This window comes from Colletotrichum acutatum (genome assembly GCF_030867785.1).
Source record: "Colletotrichum acutatum strain CBS 112980 chromosome Unknown BDZ83scaffold_6, whole genome shotgun sequence".
NCBI classification, from domain to species: Eukaryota; Fungi; Ascomycota; class Sordariomycetes; order Glomerellales; family Glomerellaceae; genus Colletotrichum; species Colletotrichum acutatum.
In genome coordinates, this window is record NW_026849000.1 from 329558 (window position 1) to 351914 (window position 22357).

Consider the following 22357-nt stretch of genomic DNA (forward strand, 5'->3'; position numbering starts at 1 on the left):
CTTTGGATTCTGTAGAGGTGTATTTGGTAAGCCAGTCATTGGACAAATACCAAATACCGTACAGATACGCCATCTCAATCACTGCTTCTCCGCCCTTTTTCAGTCAATGGCGAGCTGGATGTGGAGCTCCTTGAACCTGGAAAAACCAACAGGACTCTCGTGACTGACTGATTGACTGAGCGACCTCGAATTTCTGGATCCTCTCTTTTTTGCTGCAACAAAGAAGAAGCGGATAGTGCCTTCTGTATCTCGAGTTTTCCCCGGTACACTGACTTGGATTTGTTTCTTCTTCAAGTTTTTGGTACCTTCTCCAACTCACCGCATTCACCACCTCACCACACCTCTCACTACACACTTCCGACCGTCATCAACTTATCCCCCAGCCGAAATCACGACCACCTACGAGAACTGAGAAGAAGAGAAAATGTTTGATTGCGGTTGCGAGTCTATCTGCCTCTAAGCAGCCGTTCAGCATCAACATTCACTTTCGCCGTCTTATTTTCTCGTCAGCACCTTATCTGTTTGCTGCAGCATTCTTTCACAAGCTGTATCGCCTAGACAGTATCACTACCAACCGACGCCACAGCGTCACATTCAATCCCTGATAACGGACTCAGGCATCATTTCACCATGAAGTTCGGCAGAAAGTGCGCCTTCCTCCCCATCCCTCTCTCCCCTCTTGCCGCTTCATCCGACAGAAACCGATATCTATGCTATTTTTGGCCTTGCCTTTACTTATCTGACCGCTTCGTCATTTCATGGAAAGTCATGCTTACGCTGTCTGCAGTCTCCCCCGCAACCAAGTCCCCGAGTGGGCGGCCTTCTACATCAATTACAAGGGCCTAAAGAAGTTGATCAAGGCCGCGGCGCAATCGGCCAAGAACGGAGAGACGGTGGATCTTGCAGGTGGGCGGACTTGGACCGGACCGTGAGGGCGCAGCCCATCCCCTGACCACATCTTGCAGAATTCTTCTTTGCCCTGGATCGCAATCTCGAAGACGTCGACTCTTTCTACAACCGCAAGCTTGGCGAGGCCGTCCGCCGTCTCAGTCTGTTGCGCGACCGCTATGGCCGCGTCCCCGACGTCGTCTCCAACCTCGACGAGGATGAGACCGAGGAGCTCATGGGCGCTCTCTACGAGATGCGCATTATGCTGAGAAACCTCAACTGGTTCGCCGAGATCAACCGCAGAGGCTTCGTCAAAATCACAAAGAAGCTCGACAAGAAGCTCCCCGAGACGGCTTCCCAGCACCGCTACATCTCGACAAAAGTCGACCCCTTGCCGTTTGCTAAGGACACCACGAGCACGCGCCTCCTCACTGAGATTAACAAATGGATCTCCGCCCTCGGTGACGCCCGCAACGTTGACGACTCCAAGTCGGACAGGTCAGTGCGGTCGCTGGGCCGCGCATCCTCCAAGGCCATGTTGACTTTGTCGCAAAACCTACTCGACACCTTGGAGCAGGCCATCCGTAACGACAATGTCGACTCACTCAGGGCCGGGCTAGACGAGGGCAACGTGACTGGCGAGCAGTCCTCCCAAAGCTTGCTTCTCAACCTCCTGCAGCGTTCCATTGCTGCGAGATCCAAGGCGAGCATCGCCTATCTTATCGATCAGCTGCCGTCCATTTACGAGCCCGAGGACATCAATCACCGCAACTGCATTCACCGACTTGTCATTCACATTGGCAGAACCAAGTCATCTGATCCTGACAATGAGCCCAAATCGTACCCCTTCCCGATCGGCACTCAGTTCACTTCTCACGACCTCCAGCCAGCAGTCTCGCAGGCTGTGGTTCCCCGCGCACTCAATCAGAACGAGACGAAGCTGCTTGGCAAAGATGATGAGGCTGTCCAGATTCTCATGTACCTCCTCGACACTCTCAAGCTCGAGCACAGAGATGCGCTCAGTGCCAGAGACTCCTTTGGACGTTTGCCTCTTCACTATGCCGCCCGATTCGGCTTCGTCGTCGTGTGCCAGATCATCATGGCCAAGATGCAGGAATGGGGCCAATTCAACGTTGAGAATGGCATCGATGCCCCCGAGTGGCAGGATAACGAAGGATATGCTCCTTTGCACCTGAGTGTTGTTGGTGGACATCCATTGACCACCAAAGCTCTTCTTCAGGGTGAAAACTGGCAGGGTGTGAGTGTCAGGAAGGCCGAGATGAGACGAACGGTGTCTAAGTCCGGTGCGGTTCTCGCTATGGCCACCAAGTCCAACTACAAGGTCATCGTCGAGATGCTCGTTGAAGCTGGAGTCGACATCAACTGGCAGGACAAGACGGGTGAAACCGCTCTGCACCTTGCCGCCCGATTCGGTCACGATGAAATCGCAAAGTCGCTGATTGCCGGCACCGAGGAGCAGAAAGCCGACCTCGAGATCGCAGAGAACACCTACGCCTGGACCCCGCTTCATGTCGCCGCTGTTGACGGTCACTTGTCAATGGTACAATTGCTAGTCGACTCTGGCGCGGTTGTCGCCAAGGCCGACTCCTCTGGTTGGACCGCCAAGGAACATGCCGCCCTGCGTGGTCATCTCGACATTGCCAGGCTCCTCGCTACTCAGGCCGAGTCCGAGATTGTGCAGCCCACAAACAATCTCAAACTTTCCAACGAGAGCTCTCCTCGGTCTTCGTCTCCTGAGAACATGTCTTCAATCGATGGTCGCAAGTCAAATGGTGCTATTCGTCCCGTCGAGCCGGTCAAGACCTTTGGTCATCGCTACCTTACCGATCAGAGCATGGTTCTCGTTAGTCTTGGATCCATGGATATGCGCAAGAATCTCGAGGCCGTCAAACTCGACCGCGTTCCCTTGACCGAGGCCCACTTGACGGAACTCGACACCGCCTTGTCCATTGTCGTGTCGGCCAGTGGTGCCAAGGGGGAGCCCACCATTGTTGACTTGCCTGTTCACGAGACAATCTCCACAGAGCCTATCGTGTTCACTTCGGCAGACCCTTCCCAGGTCAAGCTGATGTTTGACATTGTCCCAACTTACTCTGGAAATGAGAAGAACAAGATTGGACGCGGCGTGGCCCTGTTGTCATCCATCAGGCCGACGCTTGGCACGAAGCGCATGAACCTTCAGGGTGATGTCTGTGTGCCGATTCTGGCCAACAACTTGGATGTCATTGGCACTGTCAACTTCAACTTCCTAGTTGTCACGCCATTCTCACACCCCAACATGGAAATCAACTCCCAGCAGACCTACTGGAAGAAGCTAGCGAACACGATGGTCATTGGTCACCGCGGCATGGGTAAGAACATGACGAGCAATAAGTCTCTCCAGCTTGGAGAGAACACGGTACCTTCATTCATCGCAGCAGCCAACCTGGGTGCGCAGTACGTCGAATTCGATGTTCAGCTAACCAAGGATCATGTCCCGGTTATTTACCACGACTTCCTTGTCAGTGAGACAGGTATCGATGCCCCGGTTCATACCTTGACCCTGGAGCAGTTCCTGCATATCAACCCCGACTCGAACCGCACCAATGGTGTCAACAACGGTGTGAACGCAGTCAATGAGAGAATCGAGCGCGTGAGAAACAACGCACCTGGCCCTAGACAGCGGTCTTTGTCCATGGGCTACGCTGGTGATGGCCTCAATGGACACAGTGAAGAGCGCATGAAGCACACTCGCGACTTCAAGAACAAGGGCTACAAAGCCAACTCCAGAGGCAACTTCATTCAAGCTCCATTTGCCACTTTGGAGGACTTGTTCCGACAGCTCCCCGAGCACATTGGCTTCAACATTGAGATGAAGTACCCCATGCTTCACGAGAGTGAGGAGCAGGAGATGGACACCTACGCCGTTGAGCTCAACTCCTTCTGCGACACCGTCCTGTCCAAGGTCTATGATCTTGCTGGCAACAGGCACATCATCTTCAGCTCCTTTAACCCGGACATTTGCCTCTGCTTGACCTTTAAGCAGCCTTCCATACCCATCATGTTCTTGACGGATGCGGGCACCTGCCCTGTCGGTGATATCAGAGCGTCTTCTCTCCAGGAGGCGATTCGTTTCGCCAGTCGCTGGAACTTGATTGGTATTGTCAGTGCCGCCGAGCCTCTGATTAACAGTCCCCGGCTTGTACGCGTCGTCAAGGAAAGCGGTCTGCTGTGTGTCAGTTACGGTACATTGAACAACAACCCCATCATGGTCCAGGTAAGTTTCATGTCCTGAAATGCAATACGGATAGACAGTGATGCTGATTATTACTCGCAGCGCCAGGTGAAGGAAGGCATCGATGCAGTCATCGTGGACAATGTCCTCGCCATTAGAAAGGGCCTGACGACGACCGAGGCCGAAGTCCTCAAGGGTGCCGGTGAAGACCTAGAGGAGGGGTCCGAGGGCGATTCAGCTTAGAGGAAAGCATATGTGTGCGGTTTTCGGTTCCACAGTACGGGAAGAATTGGGGGGGGGGGGGGGCGGCGGAGAAATACATATCTTACATGGCATAGCGCGCCGGAGGGCAAATTGGCATTCCAGCTGGTCGACTGTGTTTCGACTAGCTTTCAACATTGAGAGAAAAGCAGCTGAAGAGGCTTAAACAGCCTCTCGCAACCCGTAACAGGTTTTTGAGGGTAGATTATGAACAATACAGAGAACGACCTCGCGTGGTCCTGCTTGTTTATCGTACCGACGTCCATTACCGAGATGTGGCACAGGTGCAACCTGTCGAGAGGGGGTGGCCTTCACTTGTAATTTGTTGTTGAGGCTAATGCCGGCATGTTCAACAGCCTACTTTGCCCATCTCTCTGCACAATCTCATTCATTTCAAAGTTAAGGCGTCAGTCCAGCCCCTGCCTCGTCTCATCGAATGATGCTGACTCTGACCCGTAGTGGTTATTGGTTTCACAACTACTGCCTAACTTGAAGTTCACTTTACACATCACGCACATCCAACCCGATGCAGCGCAAACCAAACCAACACATCTCTCAACCCGCATATCCAGATTTTTTTTCTTTTCCGCCTTGCCCAAAATCAATCGAAGAAGGATTCCTACACCGGGTAGTGCCGTAGTGAACCAAAGCCCCACCCAACAACCCACAGCTCCACAACACCAACTCCAACGTCAACCCACCACAAACCCTGGAACCCCTTCCTCGTCGAAATTTTGCAAGCTGAGGGATATAATTGCACATCCACCCGTCACCTTCAACCAACCAGCATCGAGACAACCTCGATTCGGGATCATCTGCGTCGATGGTTTAGTGGTAAAATTCTCCGTTGCCATCCAAGCAGCGTCGGGGAGCCGGGGGTTCGATTCCCCCTCGACGCAATTCTTTTATTGATTTGAAGGATATTTTGGTTTGTGGAAGACTGGGTATATGCCTTTGGGATGTTGCTTTTTGATCCTGGTTACTTTCCTTCGGCTTAGGAGATTATCATACGGTCATTCTTGACAATGACACTACAGTCGGGGTTGCTGAAGTCGCCCGGGATGATACACAAGATGGAGCTTTTACTTACCCTGTTCAGGTGAGTGGTCTCAAGTTTCTCATCGTTAGGGGGGGATAATCCCTTGCATTGCGTACTAGGTATGAACCATAAAGGTTATGTATGCTCTTTACTGGAACCAGTGCCATGACCTCACGTTGCCTAGTCTGAATCCATCATCTGTGAATTTGAATCAGATGGCCTTTGGAAAATCTAAGCACTCTCAGCTCGGTGACCTCGTCTCTTCTTCAGTGTAAAGCAAACATCCATCAGTCCCATCTTTGCCTCCCGAAGAGAGACTCACCGTTGAACCCCAAACCCGGGTACCGACATCTTCGTGGAACCATTCTGAGGCACACCGCCCCCTCAACAGCAAGGCCAAACATGGCATCGGATGGCCTTATCCAAAGAACTTTGTAATACTCGACATCCTCGCCTTTACATCCAAGTCACGAGTCTCTTTGTCTTCTGGAGTAACGCATAACCGGGTCTCTACTGGGCCCTCACATGAGCAGCCCTCTCCTCCGTCATACCTCGACTACCACCGCCTTCCTCCCCACGTCATCACGCTTGAGGTGTCCCATTATATCTCGCATCCCACAGAAGAAAGCTATTCTTTTGCACGCGAGTTTCTGTTGCCTAGATTTGCCTCGCGGGTAACTGCTCACCGACTTTATGCGGACTTCAAAGCGTTGCTTTCTGGTCCGCGCTTTAAAAGCCCGAGGGGGGACTAGTACTGAGCAACATTCCCCCGCTTCGTCTTCATTTCTCTTTAGTATTCAGCATATGAACTCAAACTTTGTTGAACAAACTCTTCTCTTCCGAGTCCATGTACACATGAATCAAACACTACATCGACTGACCAAAGTCACAGGAGTTCACCATGAGTAGGAGAAAGAGACTCACGCCTCAGGAGTTGGAGAGACTGTGCAGCTACGCAACTCCCGCGGGTCGATGCCCTTACACCAGGGTGACCTTGACGAAAGATGGAAACCGCTATCCGTCTCGATTCTGCAAGCTTCATTGCTGCAAGAAGATTGATCACAATACTGCGTGTTTGAACATGAGGACAAATAACAGGGGATACTGTCAGCAACGTACGTAGCCCCTAGACCTCGCGGATATATCACTTACCCCTAAGATATCTAAAACTGACCTTTCTTGCTAGATCTTCTATGCCAAGGCACAATGAATGATGCTAGATGCAACAACTACATCAAGAACTACGATCCTAAAGAGTTTAGGTACTGTTCACAGTATCGTACGTGTTCCTTACCTCCCAGCCTTTTTACCCTAGCATACATTTCCATCGTCCATCTCACAGCCATTCAGACAACTGCATACAACAAGGCTGCGCAAACCAACGCAACCATCCCAACGGCACCGACTACAGATACTGCCCAGACCACCGCTGCGACCACCAAGACTGCACAAACCCAAAATCCCCGCCCTCCTCCTTCTGCGCCTCCCACACCTGCGCCGCTCCCTCCTGCCTAGCCCGCTGCCCCGGCGCAACTGGCGACCCCCACGACCCGTCCCGCCACTGCGACCGTCACCGCATGTGCGCCACGCCCGGCTGCCGGCGCTTCGCCCACGTAAACGAGCACGGCGTCCCCTCGGCCCACTGCGGCGAGCACCACTGCAGGTTCGAGCAGCAGCCGCCGTGCGGCAACGCGAGGGCGGCGGGCGCCGGCGAGGGTACGTGCTTGGCGCATACCTGCGAGGAGAGGGGCTGCGGGAGGATCAAGACGAGGCATATGCCGGACGCGGGGGGCGTGGCGGGACGGTATTGCAAGAGGCACGAGTGTGATCGGGAGGGGTGCTGGGAGAGGAAGTGGGAGAGGAGTGATATGTGCGTGAGGCATAAGTGCGCGAGGAGGGATTGTGAGAGGGATGGGGCGTTTGGGGAGTACTGTGATCGGCATAGGAGTTGTGGGACGCCTGGGTGTGAGAGGTTTCGACATGTGGACGGGGAGAATGTGAGGGATATGTGCGAGGAGCGTGAGTGGTGCCCCCCTCTTTCACTCTGCTTTTCTGACAGAGGTTTTGATATCTGCCCCTGAGATCGTATGCCTTCACCTTGGCTGCTCTCTGTCTCATCTCAGACCAAGCAAGCTGACTTCATCATCCAGACCTGGCAACCCGCTGCCGGAGAGCAGGCTGCGACGCCCGCGTCGTCGAAGGAGGAAGCCTCTGCCTAGAGCACACCTGCCGAGACCGAAGCTGCCAAAACGAGCGGTCCGCCCTGGGCCGCTACTGTACCGACCACAAATGCTCCGTCCAGGGCTGCCAGCAGCTCCGCGAGACTGTCGTCCTGTCGCAGACCATGATGATGCTGGGCGTGCTGAGCCTCGATCTGCCTCTGTCGCCGTACTGCCGGGCCCACGTGTGCGGTCAGGAGGGTTGCGCGGAGCCGGCTGCGGGCGGCGTGAATGGGGGTGGTTCGCGGTACTGTCTTGCGCATGCGAGGTGTCGGAGGCCTGGGTGCGGGAATGGGGTTGATGTGAGGGGACGGGATGGGAGCTTGTGCGAGGAGCATAATCGGCTTGGGGGCGGGTGGATGGGGAGGAGGGGGATGTTGGATCCTGATGCTTGTGGATGGGGTGGTGGTGGTGGAGGAGGAGGAGGAGGCGGCGGTGGTGGGCAGCATTGGCCTGGGTTTGGACCTTGGGGGGTGAATGCCACTATTTAGAATATTTTGAACGATCAGAGGTAACTGAGTATGCGGATTCTTGCAATAAAAGTTTTGAGTATTTGTCACTGGCATCCATTGATGTTTTGAGGACTGGCTCTTGACATGAACCTATAGCTTCCGGTCCCCACGAGTTACATGGTTCTCATGAAGAGATGAGTTATTGTCTGGTGGTTTGGTGATACTGGAAGGATGCAGTTTTTATATGATGAATATGCTCATATTCCTCTTCCGTCTGCCTCGTTCCTTCCTTTGAGGCGGTTGTCTCGGCACCCGGGGGCCAATGGTATATACCCCCCCTGGATCCCAATTCCTTCACCAGCACAGCAACGCCCGTCTAGGTCGGCGAGGTCAGGTCAAGCTGTGTGCGAGGTGGTCGAATGGTCAAATAAAAACAAATACTCTAATGAAGTCAGAGTTCGGGTTGACTGAGGGGCGCGCTGTTCGAGTCCGGGCAGGGGCGTGAATTCTAAGGTCAGTATCGCCCTCCCATGTGTTCGTTTTTTCTTTCTTTATTTCTCTATTCTAGTAGTATATAGTAAGAAAGGGTCATTTGAGGCTGCCACAAAATGAGGGCAGAAATGAACGACCTCTGTAATGATATTTTTTGTATAAGATTTCAAATATCAGGCACGAAGGATGGGAATACTCGGTTGCTATGGAACGGCACTATACAGTCCAATCGTCAACCTTGCGTATTCGCAAACACTTGAGAGCAACAAACATATTCTTCGTACACAGGTCATGAGGTCATTGCAAGATCCCTGTCTTGTGTCTTCGTTGTTTCTTAACAAGTCACATGACAGCTGCCTAGATCCCGAACCCCTTGATATCCTTGACCAAATCAGTGATACTCTCCTCCAGGCTCTTCCACTTGATACCCAGAATCTTCTCCGTCGCGCTGTTGTCGTACCCGTACACCTTATCCTTGGGCGGCAGCTCCCCACCCTTGGTGCCTTCCACAGGCAACCTGTCCTTCAGCTCGGGGAAGTTCTTCCTCACCACCGTCGCGATCTCGGCGTTGCTGAACCATCCGGCCGTCGTGAAGAGCCTCTTGCCGCCGGCCTCGGGCTTCTCCAGCGCCAAGATGTGCGAGAGCGCCAGGTCCCGCACGTCGATCCAGAGGTACGCCGCGCCCGTCGGCGCCACGGCGTCCTTCCACTTGCCCTTGACAAGGTCCACGACCCGCTCGTTGGAGGTGTTGATGCTGTTTAGGTCCGCAAAGTGGTGCACCACGGGACCCAGCACGAGCGGCGGCGTAAGCGTGACGAGGTCGAAGCCGGGCTTCTCGTCCTTTACGAAATCCCACGCGGCCTTTTCGGCGAGCTTCTTGGACGCGCGGTACGCCGTCGCGGGACTGCGCCCGATATCCTCGACAGTGACGGGGTTCCAGAATTCCTCGGTGAAAATGGTGTTGGGGTCCTCCGTCTTGGCCTCGTCAATGACGGACGCGAAGCTCGAGGTGACAACCACCCTCTTGACGCCCGGCGCGTCCCGCTTGAGGGCCTTGAGGATGGCCGTGGTGCCGACCACGGCCGGGTCGATGAGCTCCTTTTGGGCGTCGGTCCACTTGAAGTGGAAGGGGCTGGCGGTGTGCAGGACGGCCTCGAGGCCGGGGGTCTTGACGACCTCGTCAAAGGCGTCGGGGCGCGCAATGTCCGGGACGATGGCGACGTGGAGGCGGGAAGCGTCGAGGTCCTTGTGGGCGTCGCGGATGCGCTGGGCCTTGTCCTCTGAGCGGACGGTCGTCACGACGGAGTGGCCGCGCGCGAGGAGCTGTTCGAGGATGTGGGCGGCGATGAAGCCGGAACCGCCTGGTGGGTGTTAGTATTGTGGTCTTGTGTGATATTACCTCGCTTCTCAGCGGCAGGAGTGAAGTTTGTATGCCATTGAGGTTTTGGGAGTGCGGCTATGATCTCACTCATCACTTACCGGTAAGGAGAATCTTGGCCATCTTGTCGTTTGTGTATCCCAATGGCTCTCAATGGCTGTTCTTGAATGACAACTGGGATGTAGTATGGATGAGACAACGTTGCGGCTTCAAAGATTGTTCGGATCGAAAGGATTGATTTTCTAGTGTAACTCAGACATTTTGAACCCTTTTATCCTTCCCTCAGGTACAGCTCGCCCCTCCACCACCCAAGACGCCGTCACTTTACCCCTCCATTGCATGATGATTAACGCCCCCCCAACAACTGCCCCGCTCTCTCGACCCCCGCGCAACCACTTCATTCCAGGTCCATCCAGGTCCCAGCGCGGGTTGCGTGGGGCACCAAAAGCGTTACGTCATCCCTGTGGGCTAGGGCGCCATCGATTCGCTCATCTCTTCGCAGGTGGTCCCCGCCCCGATTGCTTCGGCCACCTCCTCCGGCCGAAGTCGGGGCTATGGGGCCGGATTTTGCGGGCGATAATGCCGGCCGCTGACACATCCCGGTAGGAACGGCATCACACTTACCGGCTGACCTGCCGAATTGCCTGGGTTCTTAGCTCCGGTCTACTCAGTGGAAATTTTAGAGAGTTCGACACAGCGAGATACACTCTGTGATGTCAGTTGATTGAAGAAGCGCATTATTCTATGCAGAGTTCATTGTGCCTACGCCCTTACCATCAAAAGGCACCTGTGTTTTCCATCTCAAAGGGCACTGCTTACGGCAGCAATATTCAGATTCCGGTATACTTGGAGAATTGACTCCCAACCCCAGCTCCAACAAGAATAATCACCGCCTCTTAAGAAGCCTTGCTTGCCCCATTTGAAAAGGCCTTCGACGGAAGGTTGCATAAGTACGCATCGCTCAGCTAACGCCCTCTCCGCAAATCAAGGACTGGCACGTTCGACGCGTTCCTGGTGGAGCGGAGCTGAGCCAGCAAACATCACGAAAATCCGTTGGACTTACTGCAGCCTCCCGCTGCCGGCGCACCATCTTCTGACCGCCCCTTGTTTCCCACGGGTCCCCAGATCCGGACGAAACTAACTTATTGAGTCAAATGGCCGAAGTAATCGGCGCTTTCTCTTCGAGTCTACGTAAATTCGAGGGGCTTACCAGGTCTGTTGTTCTTCGTTGTGGATGATCTGGGTTCTCTTGACAAACCTTGACGATTTATTTTGTTATCGAGAAAACGCAGGCTACTGTCGTCAGCATGTAGCTATTGTCCGATGTGGTACCCTGGCAGCCAGCTTAAGTTGTGAGGAGCAGCCAGCGCAGTTTTCACGCCGAGTCTGATTGTCGACCCCCTATTCTATTGTGTGATGAGAAAGCAATGAGACAATTTGAGGAGACTCCCGACAGCTTCTCGAGTGCGCAAAGTGGCACTTACATTTCGAAGAGTCTCCCACTCTCGGTTCAAGCTGAGAATAAGTGTGGAACAGAGGTCGAAAGTGCCACACCTTCCAGTACCAAGGCTTGGCCGCCCGTAGTGCATATCAGCCACCCCGGATGGCTTCAGATATCTCTGAAAATCCATGCAGCCCTCGACAATCAGTCTACAGCCATAGGCCGCCATGCCAACGCTATGCCAATGAGACATCGCTGTTGGTTCCTCGCCCTCGTGTTGAACTATATTTTTCAGCTTCCTAGGCAGAGGTCACGGAAGTTTTCCCACGCGAGTTGTACAACCCTGCCTTGGCCCACCTGTGCCGTGCTTCTGCCGCTGCTTCTACTGCTGCTTCTACTGCTGCCGTCGCTGCCTGCACATGATTCACAATCTGCTGGTGATCATCCCTTTTGCCTTTTGTTGATACCTCTTTCTTCATTTGAACTCGTAAAACTCGCCGGCGGCTGAGTCAGAGTAAATACTGGTCGTACTTGGTGTAGCGCTCGCAACTCTAGACTTTATAGGCATAACCTCCGTTTCACGCTGCGTAATTCTCTGGTTGCTCAGTGTCGATGCTGGTAGATTGATTTGCGCCGAGACAATGCCAAGGCAAGGGTCTATATGACGCGAGTGCAACGGCTGCAGACATGAATTACTGTCTTAACCCGAGAACCAACCGGTTTCGATGCAATGCCCAGGCTTCTAGAAGGCGTTGGGCTGCTTAACCCATGAGGAATTGCTTTTATTCCTTTCAGCCTTTTCAATTCTGAAAAAGGTTTCGACTGAAAGAAAATCAGTAGACTATCTCTCCTGCAAATCTGATGTTGGCTTCGTAGTCCATGCCAAGCCATGCCACTCGCGACGGGCCATCATGGGCAACAAGCTTGTGCGATACTCTACGACCTATATACCCTCCTTCGCAGACCCGAGACACCCGAACATATCAAGAGTCACCACTAGTTCATTGACATGCAAAGAATGAGGACATATCCAAGTTGAACCACGAGTACCACGGCGCTAGCTCATCCTAGAAGGCACTTCGCGAAAGCCTGACAACGAACCTGTGGGAGCTCGCGTACGATGGAAATCCATTGGTTCCCGACCCCGTGATACCTTGGTCTGTGTTCTTCAGCGAACGCCGCCAGAAGATCTCCGGCCCGGTTCGTGGTACCCCTCGCCTAGCACTCGTCCCGGGCAGCAAAGCATTTTTGCCAGGAAAGATGGCTACACCCATTCCCATATAAGCTTAGTACTCTAGTCGGCTGGCTTGAACGGGCCGTCTTCGAAAAAGGACTGCCGACCAAGGGAGGAGGGGAAAGGGGGATGGGGCGGGAGGATCTGGTTGCCGTATTGCTAGTGTACCTATCCTCCGCATGGACGAGGTTGCGAAATGCTGTCCCTGCCGCGGTGCTTCCTGTTGAGTTTCGTGCGAAGTAAGGCCGTTCGTGACACAGAAGCCTTGTAAATGCAGGTCCAATCGCAGAATCTATGAGCATCTTTTGTTCCAGGACTGAACCCGGTGAACGAAATGAGGTGAGAGACCCTCGGGTGGCATCTCGACGAGCGGAACGTCCTTCTGAGAGACTTGAGAAATACGAGCTCTGGTGGACACCGAAACGGGATCGCTTCTCTTCATGAGAATATCAGCTCCCCACTTCCCCTTGTTGATGCAGGATCTTTAAACACGCACATCGCGGAGGTAAGGATCTCGAAGCTAGTGAGCAATGCGGAAATCCAAGCCTCTGCTCTCCAAACCAATAGACCTTTTCTTGAGTTTCTATTTGCGGCGGGTTCACGGCCTACTTACGTCAATTGTTCAAGTCCTGGCTTACTCTCTCCAACATGGTTGCGGGCCACTCGGGTGCGTGCATTTTTCCTCTCTTCCAACAACCTCTGTAGTCTGTACGACGTTGACTACATACGAAAGACCATGTAGCTCGGGAGCGGACAGATACAGTGCGGTGTAGCCACCACGGTGATGCTTGACAAGTCCCTCCCGACCCCTTGTCCTGCCTCTCAACTTCACTGAGCCTCCCTTGCGAGCTGTCCGGGATGTCTAGAGGTGGACATGGTATATATCGACGATGAGGACGTCTTTCTGAATTTGCGAGCGCCTCGTCAAGTTTTGCATTTGGGCCCTGCCAACTTGATGCCATGCATCATCACTCCCACATTTTCCAAGACCATTCACGCAAGGAGCCTTCTGAACCTCAGCTGAGCTGCACTTGAGAGAGTGGCCATTTGTGTCACTTAACCTGAAAGCCTCTCATCCACGAACTCACTCGACACTATACTTACGGTTACACTCACCCAAGACGAAGTCCAAATCCGCCTTGCCGTTCATCACAGCCCTGCTGGACTGGGGTTCATCCATCGACCATGGAATCGAGGGAAGACGATCAGCCGGAGCTGGAAAATAGAGAGGAGACATGGGAATCGGTGGCGAGCAATGTTTCGGATCCGCAGAAATGCATCGAGGAGTGTCGAGCCCAGGTCCTGGCAAGAGTGGTACCTGGCTTTAATGGATCAAGGTACAATGAGGTTTGCAAGCATCTGCTAGCGGACAACGATGACGCGAAGAACATTTTATGGGAATTATATTGCTGTGACGCGACGGAATGCGGGGTTCATTTGAGTGGGAAGCCAGAGCTGGGACAGGATCGTGAGTATAGAGACAGCATTTTTCATCGTGTCGTCTTATGGCTTCTGACTCTAGCTCAGCCAGCGTGAATCTGGTCATTAATGTATGTCAAGGGTAAGTCGACCCCTCTCAAGTTTTACCATTCTTAACTGAGTTTGGAGCACAGTATCTTTGCACCAGTAATTAAAGACCCAGGCCCTCCCCCAGATGACTCCATCTGTCCGATATCGTTGAACGGACCGCTTATCAACACGGACATGAGGCCGTTGTACAAGACGGATTCGAGAGGGCAAGAACCAATTTTCACGGGTTTTGGGATAATGGCCACGGTCCCGCCGGAAGTCATGCCATCGACTGCATCATCGACTGTATCGTCGGCCTCCAAATCGTCGACACGCTCAACAGCTTCAACAACAGCAACCCCAACAACGTTCATTCCACTTGCGAATCAGTCTCAAAGCCACCGACAAGAAGGGCTACACACGGGGACCAAAGTCGCCATCGGCACGTCGTGTACCATAGCGTTTCTCGCCATAATGGCCTTCGTGATATGTCTGTTTCGCCGTCGCTCACGAGACGACTACGACCACAGCCTAAAGAGCGAGATCGGACACCCGAACCCTCGACCAGACACATCCCCTACGCCCCTTTCAGGTCCCCTATACGCCATACGCGAAGGCATTCGTACGCCTTTGACGCCCCCGCCCCGCCTGCAGCAACGAAGGCTGCTTTCCACCCACGGGAATCCTGAGAGGCCGAGCATCAACATCAGCGTCTCCATCCCAGGAACTCCCCTCGGCGCCTCGGTCGAGAAGGCAGGCATCTTCTCGCCGTCTCTCATCTCGACACCCACGCCCATAGCAGCCAACAGAGTCCCTCCGAAATATGACCGCTCCACGAAGCCATACTACCGCGTTTCTCCGCCGCCGCCACAGAGTACATTCGGCCAAGGCACCAGCGGCGGGCCCCGATACTCCGGAAAGACGTCGAGCATGAGCAGCGCGGCGAGCAGTCGCACCGCCACCACCGTATCCAACGTCTCAAGCATATTTCCGCACCTCGTGCCCTATTCGTGGCCAATGCGGCCTCCGAGGCCTCACGAGAAACCGCTGCTGATACCGGATCTGGTGTGTCCTGGTCCCCCACCGGCTCGCTCGCTTCCTCCGGCACCGCCTGGGAGCCCCACGAGTCCCGTGTCCTTTCACAAAAAGTTGCTTCTTCAGCAATTACAGCAGCAACAGCAACAGCAGAAACGAGGTGGTAGTTTCGATAGCGTCAGCGCCGCTGTCAGCAACGGGTGGATTCCTCCTCGGAATCCGGCGCGGGGCGTGATGCTGGAGAAGGAGTCGAGGGACTTGTGCGAGTTGACGGAGACGTGTGCGAGAGAGTGGCGGGAGAGGAATAGCTGGGGAAGCTGGAGTATCGGAGGTGGTGGGACGGGTGTTGGGACGAGTTCGGTGCAAAAGGGGGGCGGGAGTGTGAATAGTCCCGTGTTGGAGGAGGAGGATCTGGAGAGGATAGGCGGGCGGTACTGAGTCTATGATGTTATCGATAATGATATGATGTGAAAGATAAGTTTTTTGAGGTAACCTCCCTCGATTTCCGTGTTGGTATGTCATTGCGATGGGAGGTGGACCTTTACGATCACGCGTGGTTCTGGTCTTGATCAGCTGGCTGATCGGTAGCTAGAATGAGATCTCGACATGGCGTTGTTAACTGTATGAGATACGTCTTGTTACGCTATATGTTGTCATTTAGTTCGTATCTAGCAATGTATATCTCGAATGGGATTCGGTATTATGCGAACACATATTTCTCGTCAGACATGGAAGTGAAGTTTGACACCTCTCTTGATCGGGAATCGCTCACCCATGCCACAATTCCACGACTTTTTCTGAATAAAAAAACATGGTTTTGAAGCTATAATTCGTATCTCAGACTGAGATCATACTATTCGTCTATCCTTGTGTGCGGCCCATGGAGCCTGTTAAGTCTGCCACGGTTCTACATGCCAACATTTACATCACGATGCCCTTATTCCACCACATACGACCATACCCATTGGAAAATTCGGGATCCCGTCCGCTCTCCCATAGACAAGCCAATGAGGGCCGGATTAGTAGTTGGGTCGGTGACGACCAGCGAATACCTGGTGTTGTATGTTTTTGGTGTTTTGGGTGGCTCGTTTCTCACGATGTGAGGCCCTGCGGTTTGGAGCGGATGGTGGGCGACGATATTAGTGCAGGACTCTTTGTCAGAGCGCCAGCCCAAACAGGACGCCTTTCAAGCTTTGAGTCTTGTCCTTATTGATAAAGCTGAGTGTGTTCATCTCCCTCAACGATCCTGCCGTAAACTTTTGAACCTTTGATCCCCGAGCAGCCCGGATTCTTTTGCTTCTTTCGATGGCCGCCTCGCTTCCGAGGTCCAACTACCCAATCCGAATGACTAAGTATGCGACTAGTCACTATTATCTGAGTCTTACGCTATGTTTGTAAAGCACTCTGCAGAGCCTCTTCTGCTGGGCTTTGCCCGCAATCGGCTGGTGGAATGACTCCTGGCCGGCAGCGAACCATGGGTTGTTGACTGCTGTCGTTATTCTTTTGCTATCATCCCTGGGCTTCTCAGAAGAGAAGCTAGTGCGAACGTTGCTCTTCAACATTCTAGGCGAGAGCTCGTGCTATCGTTGAACGCTTCAAGGTCGATGGTGAAAGCAAGGTGATCCTTGAAAGTCGCCTCAATGTCAATTTTCTCTCTAAGAGACGACATATTGTGGGTGGCAGAATAGTCTTCACCTTTTCTTCAGTCTCGATTTTTGTCTTTGTTGAAAAAGCATAATTATCTTCGTGGCACAGCGAGAGATAGTTTCCGGCGATGATGGTGAGAAGGGTGCGCGGATGTCTTTGGTGCCCGTGGCTTGCCTCGGTAAGGATTGAAACGTAGTGCAGAAGAGTTGCTTCCTTTTCAATAGTAAATATAGAAGCATCTCGTGTCTAGTCAAGTTGTAGTATACCGGTTGGACGCAGCAGAAGTGTGCAATTGTTCCGAGATTTAGAATGGCGAGTGGAAGCGGCGAATGCTAGGCAGTTAGAGACGAAAACAGTCGCTGAACGGGTTTTGGTGAGAGTTGAAGGTCATCAGGTAGTAAAGGTTGGTTTTTCGTCACATCGTATCAACTATTCGTTTTTTGGTTCTATAACCATCAGGAAGCGCGCATGTGGACATTACCCACCTCGATGCCATTAGCGTGCTCGCCTCGAGGACAAGTACATAGAAAGTCATCCCGCCTATTAGGAGTGAAATATCGCCAGGATCATCTGCTGGAGGAGTGTTTGGTAGTGCTGATTCGCGCAATATTGGTTGAATGGATGAGAAGGTGTCTGCCGTCGCGGAGGCCGATCCATCCGTTGCCCTCTCTTTGGACAGAGCTCACGATTCACTTCTAAGAAAGAAATCTTTGACAAGTCAAGCTAGAACCACCGATTTGAGTAAGAGTTGTAAGAGTAAGATTCTGTCAGCCCGATACTGTTCATACTTGTAGTCTGACTGAGAGGTTCTTGGCCATGACGAAGGTTGATGAGTGGATGTTACCTGTAAACCAAAGTGCATTTCTCACAAGGTAGCTACTTAGCTACCTGGCTAGAAACCCAAGATACCAAGGCATCCAGTTATTTAGAGAGACGGATAGGCGTCAATAGATAAGCGAGACAAAAAGATATTTCTACCACGTGATTCAAGGCATCTTCAAGTCAGTGGTGAGGGTGTCAAATATTTCGGAACTACTCCTCCTTCTTGCCTTGAGTTGCCCGGCACCTCCTGCCCTCTTGCACCCTTCACCTTCCTACTCTTCTCTTTTTCCCCTCTTCATGTTATTCTTTCCTCAGCTTTCACTTTTCTTCAGAAAATTTGCAGTCTCTCTTCTCCAACCTCTGTCTGTGTGGTTTGGTTGCTACTCCTCCCTGCCTTTCCCATTCTACTTTTCTTTCCGTATGCTCACCTTCGACTTATCACCTGCTCCGCGCGTCACGGGAATTTCGACCTCGCCTTTTTGACCTTCCCATCATCGCGGTCGAGGCAAGTCTGTTCTTTCCCCCAAAATCTCTCTGGGAGCACTTGCAATCCGAGGCATGATCTCCCTCGCGTGGACGGGTTCACGCTTTCGGGCTGGCGGATCTCCCCTCTTCTTCGACTCGACTCGCTACTGTCTTGTGTTGCCATCTTCTGGGCTCGCCAAATTTTTTGCTCGTTGCTGATCGTCAAGAATGGAAAACAAGATAACCGTTGCCGAAGAATCCGATAGCGACGCCGCCATAGGTAGAACGGATTCGCACCGACGCCATGTCAAGGTATGGATCTGGGGTTCCCTTTGATAATTTGCAGCAAAGCTAACAGCATTTCGGCGTAGCCTCTGACCAAGCGCGTCCTCTGATTATCCTTGGAGACGACCAGGCAAAGAAGCATGGTCTTACAGTAAGCTTAGAATTCTATTCTTGACGTTATTCACCTGTACATGAATCTAACAATATATTTCGGCCTAATCTCATACTTCCAATCGCCATCGCGCTTCCATGAAGCGTCGTGAAGAAGCTTGGATGATCAAGAAAGTCGCAATCCTTGGCAGCCGTTACGAGAACTTCGCAGCTCTCGTCAGGACCTGTGCCTCGGATCCCATCCACATCGGACTCTTGGTCAACAAACCTATGCTCTAGGAAGATGATCCCTGGCTTCTAGCAAACAGAATCAATGCCGGTATGGTCCTGGACATGACCCTAAACTGCCCCAGGTAGGCGACCTACCTGAGACTCATAACAAATCACAAACATAGTAAGTTCTCCGCGAACAAGTGAAGTCGCTTGGTTCTTCTCAATCCGTGGCACCCAATGGTTACCGAGTGCTGATGACTTCTAGTTCGCAGAATGCAAAAAACAACATCAAAGAGGGAGGCGTATGAGCAGATGCGGCATCTGCACACACTGTCTTGTCTTTCTTCGGCTCCCTTCTGGAACCTCCTGGGGTAGAGAAGAGGAAATGAAAATCACCGGCAATTTCAGATCTACACAAGCGACACACACATGACCAACAAAAGCGACTTTTTCGGAAAAAGTACGACGTTGAGGACTCAACATCAGGCACCATCCCTTAGCCAAGCTACTACACCCTACCGACCGCCTTAACCCTCATCACCGATACCCTCCCTCGTCTTCATTGCCAACACTCTGCTCACCGGTAACACTGGCGCCCGCTCCCCATGCGCACCACCGGCGACAGTCCCTGGGTCAACTCCCTCAACTTCGATGAATAGACCATCAGTCTGTCAAACGGGGCCGTCGTGCAGGTTTCTAAGGCAAGCCTGCTTCTGTTGTCGGACCGTCCTTTTCCGGGTCACTTCGCCTACGTGAGAACTCGGAAGGCTATTATCAGGTGGGATGCTTCTGGAGAAGGACCAGACGGAGCCAGTCTGAAGCCCAACGCAATTTTTCGCTCCTCTTTTGCCTCTCACCTAGTCATTTCTGGAAACCCTCGCTCCTAATCGAGCCGACACGAAGAAATCCGACAAGATTCCCTTATTTTGGCGTCCACATCACGCGGGAATGAACCTTTCCCCGCGACAGAGCTGTTCTTCTATCCAGCCTCTGCTTCCTGCTATCAATTTCCTCCTGAGCAGAAATGGTAGAGAATTGGGCTGACAGAGGAAGATATCGGAGCGGCTTTCAATGGTCAGAGAGACGGCAAGCTAAGTGGAGAAACACTATCTCAAGGAGCGCTTCGACCAAAGACAATGAACACGCCCGGATTTCACTCATACAACACTGATAGCCGATCCAATTATGGTACATCGCTGGCTAGCTGACGCACTTAGAATCTCCATGCCACAGCGCGCAACGAGCGCATGTAGACGTTTACCTACACGCGGTGCCAGACAACAGTGCATCCATCTATGGGCGGGTCATAGGTCGGGTCCGACTCATCACCGATGTAACGATCCTCACAATGCAGAATGAGTATAGTTGACTTGCTAAGGCATCATGCTACGGTGCAATTGCAATTTTACTTATTCTTCCTCACCATTAACGGTATGAACATCTATTCGACTTTTCGGTTGGTTTCGATTGCACACCCCAGCACACCCCAGCACACCTCTAATTGGCCAAAGCTCACAAGCTCCTTCTGCAGCTTTACCCAATTTTTTCCCCCCCACTGAAGCGATCCTTCCCAACCAAGACTCACACCGAGACGCACTCGACCTACCTATAACATCAGCCCGAACTACATAATAATTCGACATAGCGCCGACCATAAAACGAGGTTGGAAACCGATCGATCGCGGATCCGAGAGAGAAAAGGAAAGAAAGCCACAGTCTATGGAAGCAATCAAACAGAAATCGAAGCGCCTGCCAAAAGAAGAGAATAATGCCCCTCGACGACGACGACAATCCCACCGCGGCGCCAGCCGCGGCGCAGCTCAACAATGACTCGGGCGCAGGCGACGAAGCCGAGGATGAAGGTCTCTTCGACATGCGACTCTTTGCATCCATGTTCAACAAGAAGGGTGTCGCCTCGCAAGCCGTCCGCAAAGGTCAAAAGGACTTTGAGTCGCACGGCACAAAAGCCCAGGAAAATGCGCTGGAGACGAGCAGGCAGGTCATTGAGGAGGTGCTGGGATATACGAGGGTGCACAGGGATACATGGAGCAAGGGCTGGTATTTCCAGGACTACTGGCCCGAGATCATGGAGGCCATCGAGGATGGGGACACATCCGGGTTGGCGAAGCCTGAGTATCTGCAAGAATTTATGACCGAGACGAGGCCGATCTACGCCAAGGAGAGGGTTGTTGTCGTGGAGGAGCTGAAAGGTCCGCAGGCGAGGTCTATGGGCAGAGTGATTCGAGGACTCAAGACGCCAAGACCGGCGTTGGGAAAGCTGTGGTTATTACCCGAGGAGGCGCTGTTCCTCGTTGAGAGGGGTAGCTTGGAGCTTTGGTGGCCATATCGCGAGCTCGAGGAGATTCTGCCGCCGACGGAGACGAAGCCCGCTGAAGAGCAGACCGATCCCGAAGACGCAGAACCAGACGACGAGTTCGACGTTGGCGTACCCTTGAGCTTACAAGCCGCCTACTCATTCTTCATCGGACTGGACGGCGAAAGGGGCAAGATATCACTTCCGAAATACCAAGTCTACTCACACCTCAGACGGCTGGGATACTACGTCCAACGTGTACCGCCAGAAACTGCAGAACCTACGCCTACATCCGAAGCACCGCAGAAATCACTGTGGCAGTGGCTTGTCTCGCTCCTTCAGAGACCAGTAGCGGCGCCCGCAACACCACCGCCCTACGGACCCCTCGTCAAGCCGGGCGTCTACCGACGATACAGCGTCGTCTACAAACAACTCGAGCTTCTGTCCCGTTACCAGCCGTCGCCCGCACCGCAGGAGCGCAAGCAGGCCGAGGACCCGTACAAGATCCATTGGCACGTCTGGAAGCCTTCGAAGCATCCCAACCTCCGCGTGACGGACCTTCCGCCGCCAGACATCCGCATCGCTGTCGTTGACGCGCGCGACGACGCGATCCCGGATTTTGAAGAGATTTCAGCGCTACTCGACTCGACACCGTACGACGCGCCCGACCCTGTCTTGATGGGCGGACCAGGAAGGCTGTACCAGCGCCTGAGGCACGGTTACCGCAACGTTCTCGTCGCCGTCGTGGATCGCGGCTTGGTCAACTTTATGAGGTTCGGACAGGCTGCGTTTGGAGAGGAGAGGCTCTACGAGAGATTTGACAACCGGGGTGGGTTTCGAGGCGGGAAGAGGGGTGGGAGGGGTGGACGTGGAAGGGGAGGAGGCAGGGGACGGGGTCGGGGTCGGTGAATGATTGCCGCTCAATACGGAAATTTGATGTTGCGGCACGGGCTAGGGAGAAAGAGAGGCTCTCGAGGCGGGGCGGGCGAACTCTGGGACGGATACCTCCCAAGACTATTGAGGCACGTATAGAATGGAGTACAATTAGAGAAGCCTCACGGCTTGCGGCTCGTGATGATCGCCGCCAGTGGTTGATAGATACCCTCCCCCTCATCAGCACGGCCTTACCGTTCAATGATGAAATGAAAGGATTGTCTAATACCGGGTTCACACTCACGATATTCTAATCGCCCCAGCTTCATCAAACGTTGAAGTGTTTTCTGGGAATCCCAAACTGCTGGCACTTACTATAGAGGCTATGCTGACGACTAGTTACGACAGCTCTACAACCAACCCCAGAATCCACAACATAGACTT

General features: G+C 53.1%; 5 protein-coding genes and 1 non-coding gene across 6 annotated transcripts; 5 read left to right on the forward strand and 1 right to left on the reverse strand.

Moving 5' to 3' along the window:
• Positions 1-758: 758 nt before the first annotated feature.
• On the forward strand, positions 759-4366 carry BDZ83DRAFT_566311 (glycerophosphoryl diester phosphodiesterase; the record flags this gene model as incomplete). Its single annotated transcript, XM_060503843.1, has 3 exons — positions 759-906; positions 966-4165; positions 4226-4366. The coding sequence occupies 3 exons, from the start codon at positions 759-761 to the stop codon at positions 4364-4366; spliced, it is 3489 nt and encodes a 1162-aa protein (XP_060370597.1).
• Positions 4367-5201: 835 nt separating this feature from the next.
• Positions 5202-5283, forward strand: BDZ83DRAFT_t25. The gene has a single exon. It is a non-coding gene; the product is annotated as a tRNA-Gly (tRNA).
• Positions 5284-6629: 1346 nt separating this feature from the next.
• Positions 6630-7642, forward strand: BDZ83DRAFT_747323 (uncharacterized protein; the record flags this gene model as incomplete). Its single annotated transcript, XM_060513417.1, has 4 exons — positions 6630-6702; positions 6774-7139; positions 7483-7508; positions 7574-7642. 4 exons carry the CDS (start codon positions 6630-6632, stop codon positions 7640-7642), a joined length of 534 nt encoding a protein of 177 aa, XP_060370598.1.
• A 1301-nt stretch (positions 7643-8943) lies between these two features.
• BDZ83DRAFT_646887 (NAD dependent epimerase/dehydratase) lies at positions 8944-10087 on the reverse strand (the record flags this gene model as incomplete). The annotated part of the gene is made up of 2 exons (XM_060510024.1): positions 8944-9947; positions 10066-10087. 2 exons carry the CDS (start codon positions 10085-10087, stop codon positions 8944-8946), a joined length of 1026 nt encoding a protein of 341 aa, XP_060370599.1.
• Positions 10088-14622: 4535 nt separating this feature from the next.
• Positions 14623-15621, forward strand: BDZ83DRAFT_747325 (uncharacterized protein; the record flags this gene model as incomplete). Its single annotated transcript, XM_060513418.1, has 1 exon — positions 14623-15621. The coding sequence occupies one exon, from the start codon at positions 14623-14625 to the stop codon at positions 15619-15621; it is 999 nt and encodes a 332-aa protein (XP_060370600.1).
• A 4538-nt stretch (positions 15622-20159) lies between these two features.
• Positions 20160-22124, forward strand: BDZ83DRAFT_374208 (tRNA splicing endonuclease subunit). Its single transcript, XM_060502666.1, has 2 exons — positions 20160-20182; positions 20258-22124. The coding sequence occupies exon 2, from the start codon at positions 20495-20497 to the stop codon at positions 21947-21949; it is 1455 nt and encodes a 484-aa protein (XP_060370601.1). The 5' UTR covers positions 20160-20182; positions 20258-20494; the 3' UTR covers positions 21950-22124.
• The last annotated feature ends 233 nt before the right edge of the window (positions 22125-22357 follow it).

Excerpts from the sequence above, each read along its gene's own strand:
- BDZ83DRAFT_374208 (XM_060502666.1), top strand. The coding sequence starts at position 20,495 with ATGCCCCTCGACGACGACGACAATCCCACCGCGGCGCCAGCCGCGGCG.